The 17,614-nt window shown below is 36.5% G+C and overlaps 1 protein-coding gene across 2 annotated transcripts; it reads right to left on the reverse strand.

Annotated features, from left to right (window-relative positions):
* Nucleotides 1-98: 98 nt before the first annotated feature.
* Nucleotides 99-17,404, reverse strand: LOC114529161 (cGMP-dependent 3',5'-cyclic phosphodiesterase-like). Of its 2 annotated transcripts, none has more exons than XM_028550939.1 (33): nt 17,125-17,404; nt 16,916-17,005; nt 13,615-13,703; nt 13,387-13,493; nt 12,632-12,684; nt 12,225-12,287; nt 11,540-11,609; nt 10,743-10,795; nt 9,989-10,063; nt 9,747-9,788; nt 9,260-9,328; nt 9,061-9,100; nt 8,047-8,146; nt 7,847-7,958; nt 7,382-7,421; nt 7,216-7,279; nt 6,969-7,059; nt 6,543-6,603; nt 6,339-6,420; nt 6,158-6,192; nt 5,807-5,845; nt 5,617-5,690; nt 5,283-5,360; nt 4,930-5,052; nt 4,753-4,823; nt 3,427-3,549; nt 3,162-3,249; nt 2,712-2,759; nt 2,552-2,626; nt 2,248-2,460; nt 1,696-1,734; nt 1,331-1,437; nt 99-1,144 (listed from the first exon to the last, which is right to left on the reverse strand). In XM_028550939.1, the coding sequence occupies exons 1-33, from the start codon at nt 17,158-17,160 to the stop codon at nt 874-876; spliced, it is 2,721 nt and encodes a 906-aa protein (XP_028406740.1). In that variant the 5' UTR covers nt 17,161-17,404; the 3' UTR covers nt 99-873. The 2 variants fall into 2 exon arrangements, with proteins under 2 accessions (XP_028406740.1, XP_028406731.1); XM_028550930.1 differs by having other exon boundaries at nt 5,277-5,360.
* Between the last annotated feature and the right edge of the window lie 210 nt (nt 17,405-17,614).

The raw sequence follows: 17,614 nt of genomic DNA on the forward strand, positions 1-17,614 counted from the left end.
TTTTATTGGTTTCACTAAATTATACGTTAACTTAGTAAATATATTAACTTAAAATATATGTACATGATAAAATATATAATTCACTATATATCTATATACAACAGTAATGTACTACAGAGGCATTAAACTAAACGTATACAATATATACAACAATGCTGAACAATATGAATATATATACATTTTGCTTCAATAGTGCATGTTTTCATGTGTAGAAATTAAAACTCTCAATTGGAATCGTGCGCCGATAAGATATTCAATTAATTCTTAAATTTGCATAGCGAAATAAGGAATGTTTAATTTGGTTTTGCGGACGATCAACGCCTCTATATGGATCGAGAACAATGCGAAATATATACAGCCTTCCAGCTATATATAGTTATAGTTATAGTTATAGTTATAGTTATAGTTATAAGATGGCTTATCAGAATCGTGAAGTAAAGCTGCTACTCAACTGTTCAAAATATAGTCAACAAGAGTTTTATACAACCGACCCCTTTTACAACATTAGCCCTGAATTTAAATTGTACCTTTATAGCCATTATATCGTTTTGGAAGAAACCATTCTGTACGGGCGAGAAATTATTTATAGTGACGACAAAATGCACAGAGCTTAAGCAGAGGTTGTACATCGAAATGCAAGATTATTGGTCGAAACAGAATTCAACTACGCTGCCGATTTAACTTGCAGAAGCAATATAGTTGTCGATGTTAAAACGAAGCATTTATAACCAAAAATAACGCCACGTATGCAGTAGTAGTACTTTAGCGAGCGCGACCTTATAACTGCAACGTGACTGTTTCCACGACAACATTATTAAACACCGCTTCCATGACTCGTGAAGCGGAATTGAAAGTCTCTCAAGTACTAGTTTTTCATTCACGTTCTCCATTCGTCTGTTGCCATGAGATATTGAAGTATTTTTTCGATTCATCATCCCGACACGTAGAGTGCTGTAATGCATTCAATTTTCGTTCAATTTTGCATTTCTCTAACTGCGGTAACGGAGACAGTGGAGCGCTGTACGTTGAAGGGACTTCAAATTTCCGATATTCCCCGCTTGCTTCGATCTCCTTCCATTGTTCCTTATTTTCATCAATTACCGTACATAGCACCTCCGTTTCGGGAAAAATTTCTGCGAGTAATCTGGAGTGATAAACATTGACAGATTTCACTCACTGCAGCGACATATCCAAGAAGATCAAACATAGCGGGGGAACGAGTCACGAGATTAAAACGGATAGCTGTTGATAACCTCCTTAAAACCTTCAAACTCTGGGTTACCCGTCGCTAAGCAGCTAGACTTTCGTGCGGAGAAAAGAGTTATCTAACCTGTACGTTGGGTATACGACACTATCAATAAAATCAATCTGTAGCTTTGGGATGCACGCTCGTTCGCGGTCCATCATTTCTGAAGGTTTATTACCCATTGCCTTTTCCTACAACAGAATATGAATGAATTTTGTTTGAAATTCAATCTACGACTTATATTCAACTGCATAGATTGGTAGTTTCAACCCTATAGGTCATGCAGGATACCAAAAAGTTTCCATTTCCGTAAGTGGATTGGGTCTTTGATACTCTGTACAACACCGAGATCTTTCGCCAACTTCGGAGAAGTGTAATTCGATGACCTACATGATTTTGATAGTGGGGCACTCTGAATCACCTGATAACAATTTAATCCCAGCACTCACCAGATCTCCTTGAGAAAAGAATTCTGCATAAACGAGGTCCTACGTAAAATACGTGAAAATATTTCTTAAATATAGACATTTCCTTCCCATTTATGCAGACATATGTCGTGAAATTTACTAGCTGGTTGTTATATTACTCTAAAATTCATGCTGGTGGTAATACTGTCTTTGTCTTAATCCATATCACGGTGTTCTCTAACTGATCCTAAATAAAGCCTGGTTCTCATATGTCGCCGAAGAAAATTTGTTCAAAATAACAAAGCATTTCATTCATGAGTGATCGCTGACAGTGGCCATCGCCGACCGTCCTAGACATATGAAGAATCAGGCTTAATGATATGAAATAAAATGGTACATTGCATTGGATCCGGAGTGAGCTATAATCCCCAAACTGTATTCACAATGTATACATCAACGACAAAATAAATATACATCATGGCAATAGACCCTTTCGATAATTACGTCACAGCATTATAGTTTTGAAATTAGAACCACCTTAAATGAGATACAAATTTCAAATTAGGCAAAAAAACAGTGTACTAATATATTTACCGCTGCTGCACTTGCGGAATCAAACGGTTTCACTTGGTCAGATAAATCACATGACGTCATCATGAGATACAACAGAAGTTCCCTCTGAGTCTGATCAGATGGACTGAAACCAAGCCGAGCAAGTTTTTTTAAATCTTTTAATATTTTGAAGTGATGTGATAAGTCCGTAGCTAATATAATTTTTCTTGTTAAATCCATTATTTCGTGATATTCCTAAGACATAAGAATGGAATCGATGATCGAAGCACAAAGATCATGAAAATCATCCGCACGCGACTTCACGACTTCCTAGTACGTAACTTACTTTTCCAGTCAGATTTTCAAATATATTACATCCTTCTGTGTTTAATATGCAACACGTCTGCGCGAAGTGGTGTCTCTATAAATGTTACAATAACATACCAATGAACATTGAGTAACAGTACTGCAAATACGGTAGAAATCAAAACATGTTAGAATTGTACCTCCATTACCGATCCCTCCGAACTATACAAGGCAGCAAGGACTGAATTCTAGAATGACAAATGTACAACAGGCAACGATAAATAAATAAGCCCAATTGATTATTGTGATAAAGCTATATCGCGAAATGTTTATATTATGCAGTAATTTAATTATACATTCGCACAAGACAAATGTTCTACTACGAAAATATTTGGTTAAAGCAACTTTTAAAAAAATGGTGAAATTTTGCACAAATGTATAAATTTTGGTGAGTTTTACAAAATATTGCAATGAAAACACAAAGCCAACATATAGAGTAAGCAACGAAGTCGCTCCAATCACTGAGTTGCAATACTGAGTCCCACCCCCCTTCGCCCAAATCTATGGCATGAAAGCCATAGCTATATAATTATTCAATTAAGATTTCATGTTCGCTACTTGATTAACGACATAATATCTTTAGGACTAACGTAAGACACTTGAAAAGCATTATTCGTTCCTCGGTGGTCCAGGTCGTGACAGAGACATGATACAAACAGCGAAAGAATCTCCATATCGCTAGAAAATACAACGTAATATGGCACATGCGATATATGAATAAAGAGTATAGTTCATGTCAACTACCGATGGTGACGAGGGGAAAGTAAAAGATTTTCTATTACGTTTGGTCTTTAAGTAAACGACATCTAAATGGAAGTGTGTAGATTTACCAATGTGAAATATTCAATTACTCACCTAAAGCTATCGATTTGTTGCAGATTTTTGTAGAGTAAATAACAGAAATGACTGACTGTAAATGCGTGCGTCCAATTGTGATAAGGTAGATCTCTATAACCTTTCTTAATCATTAGGATAAATCTATAAAACAGCGAGAAGATAAGACGTACGGTTTGTTAGAACGAATTACCACATCTGTGAAAGTGTTTATCTACATGCACCTGTCGCTATTAATTATAGTCTCATCATTATAACCAACAAATGAAAATGATTAAATTGTGGCGCATGCGGAGGCTGCTCCTCGCAAGAATGATTTTCATTGGCTGAACTTTACAATACATTTCTGTTTCAACCAATAGCAAAGTTTCGTTCTTTAGAAAGCATAGAAAAGCATTATCCAATTGGATGAAAGCTTCCGAGCACTGCTAAATGTCCCAGAGGCAGCGGAAGATCGTTAAATGGGGGGGATATTCATATACGTTCGGCATTATTAGTAAAATTGATTGTTTGTTACGGTCTGCTAACATGAATTTATGAATATTTGTCCCACACTTAGCGATCTTCAACGGTCCCTACTAGAAACGTTGACATGCAGTTGAAGTTCAGTTGACGAATTGACGTTTTATATATAATATTTGTTCAGTAGCGTATTTTTAGCGTACTTCAATATTTACAAAAGGAGAAACGGTTAGGTGTATCTATATAGCTATATATATATATATATGTGAATGTTTCCAGCGCACCCGAGAGTCTTAGAACTAACGAGTTCGGAACAAAGAAATACGTTATGTTTCGCTATGATTGAAGTGGAAGACGGGCAGAATCAAGGCTACTTTCCACGTACGCATGTTTCATACGTGCTTATGCATGTAATATAAACACACGCGGAAGTCTGCGTTAACAGATATACTGAATAGTACGAATTACATATAGGCCTATATGTATACAAAAAATATTCCGCCGTTTTCTACGTGACCTATTTTTTTTTCGCACGTAGACCAGGAAAGCAGCTTTCAGGAAGTTTAGGATGGCAACAACAAGCCGCATGTTACGGTTAAAAGATTGCTTTCACACTATAGCTGTATGCATTGACATCAAATCAGTCGACAAGGTTTGAAAGCTGACTCGAAAGTAACACTGTAGTCATCATTTTTATGCCGCGTATGTTAAAATAATGTACATTAGCAATCTGAAAACGTTTAAAAGGAACTTTGAAGCCGCCTATTTCCATTGCTATCGATGACATTAACCGATCAGCTGTGTAACTGCCTTAGCTATAGGTTAGCTTCAATACTGGATCACAACGTAAAAAAATGTTATACGCGTGTAAAATATCCAACACACCTGATTAATGTTTCGTATGAAATTTTCCATTTCCTAATGAGATCCATGTCTTCAAACATGCTCATGCAAGCCTGAACGTTGTATAAACAGACATTACTGATGCATGAATTGCAAATTTCAATAATTTAAAAACGTATAAATGAGCCTGTTCTTGCCATATCTTACGCACTATCATACCTTAACAAACTCCAAATTTGGCGTTAGCCTCGGTCGGAAGAGGATATGATGAAAATCTTTATCTACTTCCTGAGGTTTAAGAATCCTTTCTGAAGAATAGTACTGGACGTCTTTTGACGTAACCTGCATAAAATAAGATCGTCACAGCAGTCAGCACATGCAGTATAAAGACTGCCATAAAGAGATAGAAAGATGGGGAATAGAAGTGGAAACAGCTAGGATAATCGTCAATGCTGTTGCAACATATGCATATTATACAAGTAAGAATACAGAACATTGTACTTGAGAATCCCTTTCATCCTTTTTCTTCCTATGGCTCCCGACTCATGAGAGGTTCGATATAGTACCTGTACCTTCATATGATAAATCATCAGCTCATTCGTGATCTTGTCCCGATTTTGAGCGTCCATCACTTTTTTGTACAACAGACTCTACAAGAAACACAACCCCTTATAATTCAATTATAGAATATTAAGGTTCCTATACCTCTATATGTACAACTGATGACTATTGACAATTAATATCACGAGTTGTCATGATTAAAACATACATGCATGCACGTACTTCCCAACCAACGTAAATAATTTTTCACATATTGCAAATATTGGTAATTAGTTACACTGTTTGAAATATGCCTAAATTTGCATTCAAGTCCTGTTAAGCGAGTGCATATGAACAGGGCCTTACATGACAAATACTGATTCCACAAAAGATGGCAAACGCTTTCGTTAAATCCTCGTCAAAACGGGTAAAAGCTGGACCTAAAATGTGTAACATACCACTGAATTTAAATGATATCGGGGAATTTCAGGAGTCAAAGTACACGTTCAGTGCACGTATCTTTTAAACCATTTGAACACACTCAGTGCTGACTAACCGTTAATTTTGTTAACCAGTTGTCCGACACCAATCACCTCTGCAATTATAAAGGGAAAAGAAATCAAATTATATGCAGTAGTTATCTAATGTGAAGAGATGCATATAATGATGATGTTGTTATCTAAGGCCACGGCTACACGGCCAATTTTTGTTGGCGATATTCTCTTTCTATCGTGTGTTATTGAGAAAATTATGTACACAGTTGTATAATATTTACGAAGAAAGGAAACTAATTTGTTAAATATGACCAATAACATACACCAGCGGAAGAGAATCGCCGTCAAAAATCGCCCGTCTATAGTCGCGACTTAATGCAAATTCTGTATATTAAAAAGCACAAACATCAAACCTTTTTCATCTCTGATGGGGAAGCAAAGTATATTTCTTAAAACAAGACAAAGAAGACTATGGTTACAGTTTTGAAATTGCAAGAATGCGAGGGAGGCATTTATATACCGAGACAGAAATCAGCTTGTCGTATTATAAATATATTCACAAAAATTATCAACATGTACCAGGACTTTTCATACCTCGTCTTAAAACCTGTTTCTCTGTCGACGTCCCGACAAAATAAAGGATGAGAGTATGCATCTTTGATGTTTAACATTACTCCTGAAGAAAATGAAGCATTTTTTTCAAAAAAGAGCCTATTTGTATTCCAGTACATCGTTTTCATGTAGGGAAATTACTCACACGCATTCTGCACGGAAATGAAAGTATTGAACTTCAATTACCAGTTTTTGCAACATGTCCAGAGATACCTTGTCCGAGCGGTACTCTTACTTCCCTGGTCTCCTAAAAATACATAAAGTACCAATTCTCAGAAAGTTTAAATTTCCAGTCCAGCTTGGAGGAGCCTTATCTTTTCATTTTGCACTATAAGGCCCTTGCCCTGATTTCCTTCTTTTTGGTGTGAACGAGAGAAGATGAGTTACGGACACTCAAAAGAAGAAAATCGCAACGAATATTTTCATTATACGTTCACCTTCATGATTGTTTATTAATTTTTATTCCTTTTTTATTTTTTAAATGTCAACCGGTACTAGGATTTGAGCTGTTTTGTTAGCGACAATGGTCAAAACAACATAATTCATTCTTTCCTTATGCGAACAATACTCGCACAAGCTAGCATTATGGAAAGACTATACTGTAGAGTATACCTCTTTCTCTCCAATTTCCTGTCCACGATGATTGAAAAATACTTTCGAAACCAGTTCCTGTCGCTCTTTGTCCACAAGAAATAATGAACCACTAAATACAAAATGACGAAATCAACCAAAGAAGTTCTTCAAAACGTTTCCTCGATTTCTGGTTACTTGCAAATAAAATTTAAGAACTTAGCATTCCATGTCGAGCTTTCATCGGTACACCTGACTCCAGTTTATACTCATGTTTTTTTATACGTACATCTCAGCTTGAGTTAAATTCCTGGCCTCTTGTAAGATCTCAGTTAGCAGCACAGTTACGTCATCTAAGAAAGACAAGTTATTACAATTTCTTGCAATTTATATAGACAATTCAACGGCGACAGATATTGCAGAAAAATTATAATGGGGAAAACAAGAAGACTTACCAAGGTGAATAAATAAATTCTTCGCGACATTCAACAAATGCTATAAAGAGGAAATAAATTTTTCAATTGACAATCACCGTTCGAATTTTTTAAATCTAACTGAAGGATTTTTGCGATTTGAAGCCCTATCGATCGTCGAAAACAAACTTTATTGGGGAACCCTGTGCAAAATTCACTTCTATAATTTTTCACTTTCGTGGAGACGTTGACAAGATTTGGCAAAGGCTGGCTTCCACTTGCACTTACTGTCAGTGTGGCCGATTTGGTGCATGCTCAGTGATTCGAAACCGGTCGCTAGTGCCGGCCGTCGCGGTTAATTTTTTGCACGTATGACAGTAGAACTGTAGGCTACTTTCAAGGCGGCCGTCAACACGCAGCCGTACGTGCGATTTCGCGCACGTACGTGCAAGTGGAGGCTGGCCATAACTCTTTTTGGTTTGAAGATCAACACAAATGGCACAGCACCTCCTGTTGCCGACGGTAAACAAGCTCCTTCTCCCATTCTAAGGCATTGAAAATTTGTGCATTGAAATAATCACACGTTGAGCGAACAATTTCTTCTTTCGCCTGAGAAAAACTAAACATAAACAAGCGACATTCGATAAGTTTCCATCGTTCACAGACCTCGTATACGCGTATAGTTCAATAGCTTCTCCAGATCTTACCTTCCGCTTGTTTTTTCATTGAAAAGGCAAACTACACAAAAAGTCTTTTGACTTTTTGTATGAATGATTGGAATACACAAAAGAGACTTTACAGGGACGTCTGAAAAAAATCCAGATACAACATACTCAACAGATTTTAAAAGTTGTAAAGCCTCGCGACAATTTGGGTGCACTCTTTTCGTTAACAGAGCACTCTACACAGGGAACAACCCCGCGAAGAAACGGTGCGCAAGTGCTAATTAAGATATAAAAATATGGCAAGAAATTTCAATATCAACTTGAAAAAAACATGTTTATTATCTTAAGGTGGCTCCTACAGTTTCAATTAGGTTGCACACAGTTGTGCAGAAAAGATCATTATTTTATCATGTTGCCAGGTTTGATCACGAGAATGCGGGCATATTTTAATGTTCGTGCATGACGTCACAAAAAATGAGGATTTTAATTTCATTGCGCGAAAACCCGCGTGTTCGAAATGCTGCTCCAAAAGGAAGCCATCCTAATTGAAGTAGACAACGTTGTGTAGAACAGACATTCGTCGAAGACGTCCTATGGCATTCTAAATATGGGATGAAATGGAAGTCGTGGAATTATTTTGTTTTTCCAGGGGTGACTGTTCTCGAAAAGTTACAAGCTTCTTAATCTATTTAAAATGTAGAATACATGCTGAAGTTTATTTATTAGGAACACGAAAAATTTTAATAAATTAATGTTAAACTTGCATGATAAACCAAACGTAAACGATAAATTTGTTAACAGTCAATCTTCTCGTATTATGCAAAATCTTTAACTTTTTGAAAATTTTTATTTTTTGTTAATAAAATGCGATGTTTATTTTTTCGCTCGATATATAGCTTTCAAGACAAACAACGAAGTCACTCCTTTTCGATTCATCGCCATTTTGAGCGAAAACTTTCAGTGAGTTTCAGAGTCGTCACTTTCAGTGAAGACGTATACATGTTTTAATACACAGGTTGGTTTAGTAGTACAAAGATTTCAAGACCAATAACAAACCTGTTAACGTACTGATTATTTTCTCACGACATAGTGAAACCTGAAGAAAAAATTATTCAATTATTTTTTATGCGCAAGCGTATCTTGAAGTCAGTGCCAGGGACATCCTCCCCCCCCCCCAATTGACGAGTATTTTCAACCGGAAGAAAAACTTGGTTGTATACTAATCATGTAAATTGAGAAAAAAATAGAAACTTACGGATGTTGTACCATTTACATTGATTTTGGATCCACTCTTGACAACGTTCTCGAAGAATGTACCGGTTAGCTAAAAAAATGGAATTAAGAGTTATATACTGTACTCGACAAAAGTGGGCACAAAGTTGTCACAATATACATAACACAGGAGGGGGTATAGATATTATAGTGTCTGAATTGAAGTGTATTTTTTTAGACACCAGTAAGTATCATTTATATAGCGCCTCCGACTCTAAACGATACAGGTTGTGATAAATGATAAATAGCCCTACTTATATATTAGCAGGTAGGAGCAGGTAGGTGTGAGCTAAAACAACTACATGCAACATACAGTTTCTCGTGTGTGTGTGTATGTTTTAGGGTGAGTCGCGATTGCAAGCCTTTATAATGGCTGTAATAACTCTTTTATGAACGCTATAGATTAAAATCTAATTTAAACAAGAAAAACATTTATTTAGCTACATTCACTATAAAGTTACAGAATTTACCTCAAACCTATTTTCAACCAAAACACCGCTCGTTCGTTTTACCTGAAAAATTGAATTTAAAATTATCCTCAAACAAGACACTCCAGATGTTGTTGTTCTTTGGTCAAAAAAAAAGACTCAATATTTCTGGCCAGTGACGCGACTATTTTTTATGTGTCCAATATCAAAGTTGATATCTTACTCGCAATATTATATATGTTATGCATATTGGTATTATATACTGTATAAAACGATATCTTTACTTTGTGATAAAGTTCGTCGGAAGCAGAGTCAACGGCCAAAATAAGCCCTGAAGATGCTTGGGTGACCTCTTGAAGCTGAATAAGAACAAGAAAATTATGCATTCATGTATGTGACATGCAGAGGGGAATCTCTCTCCCTCTAGAGCTCTCTCTCTCTCTCTCTCTCTCTATGAAGGCCCGGGTTAACGGACCGAAAGCTTTGCAGTATTAGAGCCTTACGTGGTGTACTTACTAGCTAATTTACTTAAGACAACTATGGTAAGGCATTACTGAATATTCGTATCCGCGAAGGAACAAATCGCTCAAAACAGGTGCACGAAAGAAATTGACTCCTAAAATTAAGAACTTTTACGGACTTAAAGATTATATGATTTCCAGACGAACGAAATAAAGTATATTTCCAGGCAGAGCTTTGAAACTTTAGACAAGGATGTTGTGCAAAACTATTGAAGTGCTCCGCCTCTCTAGTCTCAAAAATTATTTGAATAACACGGCTTCTTCTCTCGGGTTTCACGTGACGTCATAGACTCCAGTGGGATCAACTCTAAATCCAGACACAGTAATCGGATGGACTTAATTGTCCACTGTATGTGTTGACTGCGCTTTGCAGCTATAACATGCGGAATTCTGTATCGTAATTTGCTCCCTCCTGTGTAGTAATTTTGACTAGCATTCAATTCCTGATTAAAATGCCCAATACATCCCACCGCTATTTAAATCCTGCTGCCCTCGGCTTATAGTATTCATTACTTACGTATCGGATAATTCTTTCAGACAGGAGGGCAAAACTTTTTTCGTACATTCCACCTGTAAAGATCGACAAAGTGAATGGTAATTTACTGTGGTTAAATGTGCCCTAATGGATTGTTCTGAATCAGAAAATTAGACCCGTAGAACATTCGTGTGTCAATTTGAATGCAAATGAACTTAAACAAAAACTTTAGCTCATTAACATTATATAGCTTTGGCTGTGAGTTACGCACATGAAAAGTTTGGCACCTGAAACGAGACTTGTTAATATAGCCGTCAACAGTGGCGTAGCCAGCCCGACAATTTAGTCATGCTATGATAATATTTTGTTGTTCATTGACTGTGAAAACGATGAATGTCTAAAGAAATGAATACTGATAATAACATAAAATTTGCATAGCATGACTAAATCGTCAGGTTGGCTACGCCACTGGCCGTCACCTTTGGTGGATATTCATCAAACATCTCAGACGGGAGTTCGGTACAAGGAACAGCGTTAGATTCTTCCCGTTATCAAGTACAATAAGTTAATCAACTAAAATAACCAAGGCCAAACTCAAATCCAACCGTCATCGTTTTTTCCGCAAATTCTTGTAAATTTGGCGGAAATATATTCGCATTCGCGATATAATATACAACTCAGTGACCTCTGAATTCCTAAACTTTTGAATAATGGCTTTATCATTGCCAGACATTTCCTATTTCCTGCCAAAGATTGCCAGCGAGGGGGTAATTCGAAACACAGGAAATATATAGTGATTCTAGCTAGTGATTTCACTACACCTTCATAGTAATACCTACCTAATAATTTAAAATATTTTTGCTCGGCATTTGGAAAATGTCGCAGCAAGTTTTGGTAGCTTGTGCTAATCTGAAATGTAATAAACGATTATTAATAATCATTTCATGTTTGTAGTTTAGCCTTTAGCGAAATACAACGTCCAACGCGTATAGTTCGAGCAAAATTCAAGACCAAGGACACAAGATGTGTGAATCGAAAATAGGACCGTGCATAAGAAGACTGCAAAGAAACTTCCTTGACATGTTATCGAACTAAACCTTATATCAAACGGGAAACGAGAGAGGGGGGATATGGAAGCCTAAATTAAACATCCTTATTTCGCATTTGAATATTCATATTGTACTTTATCATGTTTTTAAAACGTACGTAACGGTTTAATATTCTGAAAGTAGCTAATTACTGAAATTCATGAAGGACGCTTGCACTGAAATCTTGAATACTGATTTATTATGAATCATAATACGGAACTACAATGGTTCGTGAAAATACAGATAAACACTTGTCGAAATTTTGTCCTAGCTCGCCCACTCAAATGTTATTCTTGGAATTCAAACTCAGACTCACGGCCATGCATATATGTGACGTGGAATGAAATACATTGAAAAGACTCGGTCTGTTTGCAAGCAGATAAACATTCATGTTGTAGATGAAATCGTCTCAAACAAATTTTTCATTGGTTCTTGCCTGTTTTTCAAAGAACTCAAGTTGTGATTCTTCTTCGTCGGACAATTTCCTGGACGTCAGCATCTAAATTGATAAAGATCAACAATAAGTAGTTTTACGTCATCGCATGCGATATAGTTATGACTATACACTATAATTTGCTATTACACTATGCGCACATAATGTTTCAACAAATTCAAGCATGTGAATTAGGTTAAACCCCAAAACTATGTTGTATAGCGACGTGAACATGCACATTTGAAAATGTTTTGTTATAACTGCCTGGCCGTTAATTCAATTCGCGTATACGCCGGATCTCTGTGTGTGTTTCAACACAGAGACGTCTGCATAGTCTGGTCGCCCTGGGTAAACGCGCTTGCAAGCGTATATATATTCGAAACACGTTACTGAAATATACGACACCTTACCATGTGTAGAACAACCACTTTGTCCGTTCTTCCATTCACTGGCCAGAAATAAACTATATGTATGAAGCAAAGTATATATAAAAAAACGCTACTTCACAGCATACTATCAAAGTATACTGCAATCATGTATATAGATCGCCATCATATAGGTTTGGCGTGCAGCTCGCCGTAAGAGAGTTGGCTCAGTAATCTTGTCTAGGATATGCGTCCATAGCTGACATTATAAGGACTAGGCCGAATTTTGTTGTATAATTGCTCTATTATAAGTTTATGTTGTTCCACAGAAGGAAGCACACGTACAAAAACTAACTTAAGGCCGATATTATAAGTTGTATACTAACGTCACTCATTACGTCATTCGTCTATAGAGTCCTTAGAGCAAATATTCCGTATAGCATACGACGCTTTTTGTTTTTGATAATTTGCCAAAAGATCAAATTAGGGTCCCCTGGAGCACAAACACATTTTCATAACCTCATCAATAATTTCGCAATCGGCCATATTACAATGAACACTGAACAGGATCTTGCAAAGCTCGTGCGTAAACAAACACGAAAGGAATAGCCTCTGTAGAGACTGTGTCTGTGAACATAAGTATATACGTTGCACTGCATGTATATACAGCCTTGGCGCTATTCTAAGTTCTTTTCATGTACTAACCATGCTTTAGAGCTTCAGGCATTAATTTCACTAAGTAGCTATATACGTTGTACTGTATTCCTTAGCGCTATTCTAAGTTCTTTTCATGTACTAACCATAGTTTCCAGAACTGAGTGGCTTTAGAGCTTCAGGCATTAATTTCACTAAGGGATCATCGAGTTCTAAACCAGGACTCAGCCAAAGCCTGTTTTGTAAATTCCCGCTAAAGTAGAGTATATAAAATTTTTAAAAATTAAAAAGATTCTAATCCGTCTATATATACATATATATATAGACAGTATACAATATGTAAAAATGCCCGTGTTTATAATAACTACAATTACCTGAAAAAAGTTTCTTTGTCATGTTCACCAAATGACGTAGATTGCAGTCCATCGGAAAATGGATTCAGTACAAAGCCAACTTGCTTTATCTAATAAAATATATCATGCATGCAGTCTTTCAATTCTAACATACTGATTCTTTTTACAATCAACATACAATCAACATATTAAGTCGAGTATAAGGGGATGGGGCCGTGGGGATGTGACACTCGGTCATATAGTCGGTGATGGAAGTAACTTTTAAGTTATCGACAATGATGCATTGAAATGATTGAATACGTGTACGATTATTTAGTAAACTGATAACTTGCCCGAAAAGGATAATCAGACTATAAAATGCTCTATCCGAAAAAAAAGTCATATAATATATATTTGCGCCATTTTACAGTATACAACTCGAAAAGTGAAGTGGTTATGGCGCTACCTCTTATCACGGTGTTAAACATCATTGCTGTATATAACCGAGTACAGGTCAAGAGGACGGCGGTAATCAGGCGAATAAGCTCAATGATCTTGACTCGGGGTGGCAATTTATGACTACAGAAAACGTAGCGAATGAACATTTCGCCATGCAGAGAGCAAGTGGAAACGAGAATGTTTGTCCTTCAAAGAACGTTGATGCGCTTTTCTAAACAATTCCAGACTGTATGCATTTTGGTAAAATGTACATTCGTATAAGTGATGGTATAAGAGTTTCAAATGTTTGCATAGTCTGTGTAGTAAATATGAATTGATGCATTAATTTCATTGCATTGACTGCATGAGATGCGCAGGCCTTCTATGGAGCTTTGGCCTTCGTGAAGCTAAGAGTGTTTGCTAGGATCTATGACCAGTGGCGTAGGAAGCACGATAATTGGGGAAGGGGGCGCGGAGGGGTGTATATTCACATATTCATGACTCTACCTGACAATTTCTATTTAAATTGATTGTCTTTACAGCCTATTATAATCTCCCCCTTCCAATTATCGTGCTTCCTACGCCAATGATGACTGCAGTGTCTTAATCAGAAATTTCACGTAGTTCATACTAGTCATGAGCTCGGGAATACAGCAGAAAAAGTATCTTACACCAATCAGCTAAATAAGATTTACTGTTGTGAGCCAGGATTGTGAAGGATATTCATGCAACAACTACAGTACACATTATCATGTTCCAACTACACATTATGATGTTCCTTATACCCCTATTGCTAGCACATCGCGCAATTACCCGCGTCGCATTTTAGTTTCGCTCGAAATCCTCGAATGCTCTATAGGATTCAATACAACGCCGTGATATTTCGATATATGAACTTTTCAAATAATATGAACTGATCTATTTCTCGAAAACAAGGCATCCCTTTTCGGCGAGCGGTTGGCCGTCCAAAAAACAGATCGATGGTGGGTTATACGATCGCTTTAATTGGTTGGTAGTTCTTTAACTCTGTTGGGCACTCCTATTTTGTTAACTTTGCATATTTGTACCTTTGTACACACAACGCAAGAGCGTAATCAGTGTTGCTATCTGTGCAGTTGTGTGCTTTCCTGTTGCAAACGTTGTTGAGATACACCTCTCGTGAGAATGGGGTCTGAGCATGTTCACACCACATTGAAATTACAGGCATGCAGATTTAGCTGGTGTTGGTCAACTTGGAAACACCTCAGTAACCAAAGCAGTTCGGGAAAACTCAGAAGCTTGGAAGTTTTGTGACTTTTGTCATCAACAAGGATTACAACATTAGGGCGCTTTTCAATTTTCATCGGTTGGTAGGATTAATGTTTTAACCTTTGGAAGGTGTTTAATGCTTTAATAGCATCTACAGGTTGTGATCCATAGTGCGAGGTTAGAATTAAGTCAAATGTTTTGGTTGTGCCTCAACTAGTTTTAAATCTTATTCAGGGATGAAACCCATTTAAGATATTGCAACCCTGTGATGAAACATTAATGCAATTCAGGCATTGTGTAGATTAACATATTGACAATTGGTATTATTTCACTATATCATTATGTGGGAATCTGCACTTGAGCGAATTAGCTGACTTTTATGATACTTATCCTGGTGACTTTTGAGTAGCTTTTTAGAAAGTGAAATGAGAAGAGTAGATTGCCTTCTCTGGAATTGCTGTGAGCTTTGCCAATTGGGTCACATACTGTACCTCAAATTAAACTCAGAGAACCGCTTAAGGTTTTAGCAGCAATTGTGTGAAAAAGGTATATATAATCAAACAAGAAAAAAAAGTGGGGCAGGGAAGATTTTTTTAATTTCCCGTCAGGAAAGGACTCTGAATTTCTTATTAACACTAAAGTAAATCAGATTTTGAATAACTTAGAATAAAATTTAGATTAAGAATAAAATGTTAAGGCTGATTAAATTCTTGTTCGTCAAAGAAGATTATGCAATGCATATTGAAACAATTACTGAATTCTGTATTTGTGGTATCATGAGTCAAGGTCTCTGTCAATGTTATCAACCTAATGCTTTCATCTGGATAGATAGCATTCAAATCGCCTTGATAATCTAATTGTATATTTATATACTCAATGTTTCAGGCCTCCATGTTTGGGGACTTTTGCATATATATTCTACTCTTGTCCACTCATCAAATGGGCACATGACATTGTACACAAATAGCAAACAACTGATGTGTTTTACAGCTGTACCAGAGCTGGATAGCTAAATAAAACTTTAACCTGCAAAGCTTGTGAAAATTGCAAGTTTGTAATCTAACATCCCAAAATAGCACACTCAATAAAACTATTTAAAACAATTATTAAAACTGGAGTTAAATTAATTCAAATTCTTAAGAGATGTCAGCACCTAGTTATTAAAAAGATGGTTTTAATTTCTCCTGTCATAATTTGAAAACTATTAAAAAATACTGATGTTGACAATTCTTTTATAAACAAACAAATATGTGAAATACACTCAATACTTTAATATGCGCTCTAAGATATTAACCTTAATCTAACATTAGTCGTGCTCGGCAACTTTAATATTATATTATGCTATGTATATGTAATATTATGCTACCGTAAATTCAGCTGCACACAATAAGGGCAAAAACTATAAACAAGCAATGAAGGTAGTGAAATTTTCCGAATACGGCAGTTGTATCCAGTAGTAACCTCCTGTGTAACCTCGGGTCATGTTCTATATTTCATTTCAGTGCCGATTGCCCAATAGAATGCCTGGAATTTTACGATTTAGTGACAAGCACTTTCGATCCGATGATTTTGTTGTACCGCCAAGGATAGCGTCAAATTGAATCAGTTTGGCCTAAAACGAGTTAGTAAAATAAAAAGTCGTAGCTTTAAGACTTACTATGCATGGCAGCACAGATTTCAGCAGGTCCGATGTTGCTTTCCCAAACCTGTCAAAATCGTCCGCGCAGTTCAATGCAAGAAGAGCGTTCTGCAGAAGAAAAAGTCTTAATCAGCTATATAACACAGTGTACATTCATTGACAAATATATATTGACGTGGCTAAAAGACGTGCAATTTAGACACCTTAATATAAAACCACAAACGGACCTGAGCTTCATAGTCGAGGCTGATCGATCGCGGCATAATATTTAAAACACACACACGACCCACACTGTCTATACAATTTAAATTAATACAAAATATGGAAACGACAGATAGATGTGACAAGATAATGCTTTTCAAATAAAATCCAGAGCATACATATGACCAAACAAAATTTCCTCAATCCCTTTCATTTAATGGAAGTTCTATGCACTTGCATGAACGATTCTTCACGATATTTCATTTATTACGGTTTTCCTGCTGTGGCAGTTCGCCACAGTCAGGCTTCGAGATGGAAGTGTTTACTTTCCTTTTATGGAGTTATGACGCAAATCATTTGTCAACGCTCCAAGCTGATTGGCTCAAAATCTAAGCAAATCCAGTTTGTTTGGAAAAAGGTCAACTCAGGAGCCTGCAAAAAGCTCAAAAGCACTTACCGAAAATTGCATATAATAGAAATATAAAACTGATTAATAGTTCAAAGGTTCTTTTATAA

This window comes from Dendronephthya gigantea, unplaced genomic scaffold, assembly GCF_004324835.1.
Source record: "Dendronephthya gigantea isolate DGI-Jeju-01 unplaced genomic scaffold, DenGig_1.0 000001F, whole genome shotgun sequence".
Taxonomy (NCBI): Eukaryota; Metazoa; Cnidaria; class Anthozoa; order Malacalcyonacea; family Nephtheidae; genus Dendronephthya; species Dendronephthya gigantea.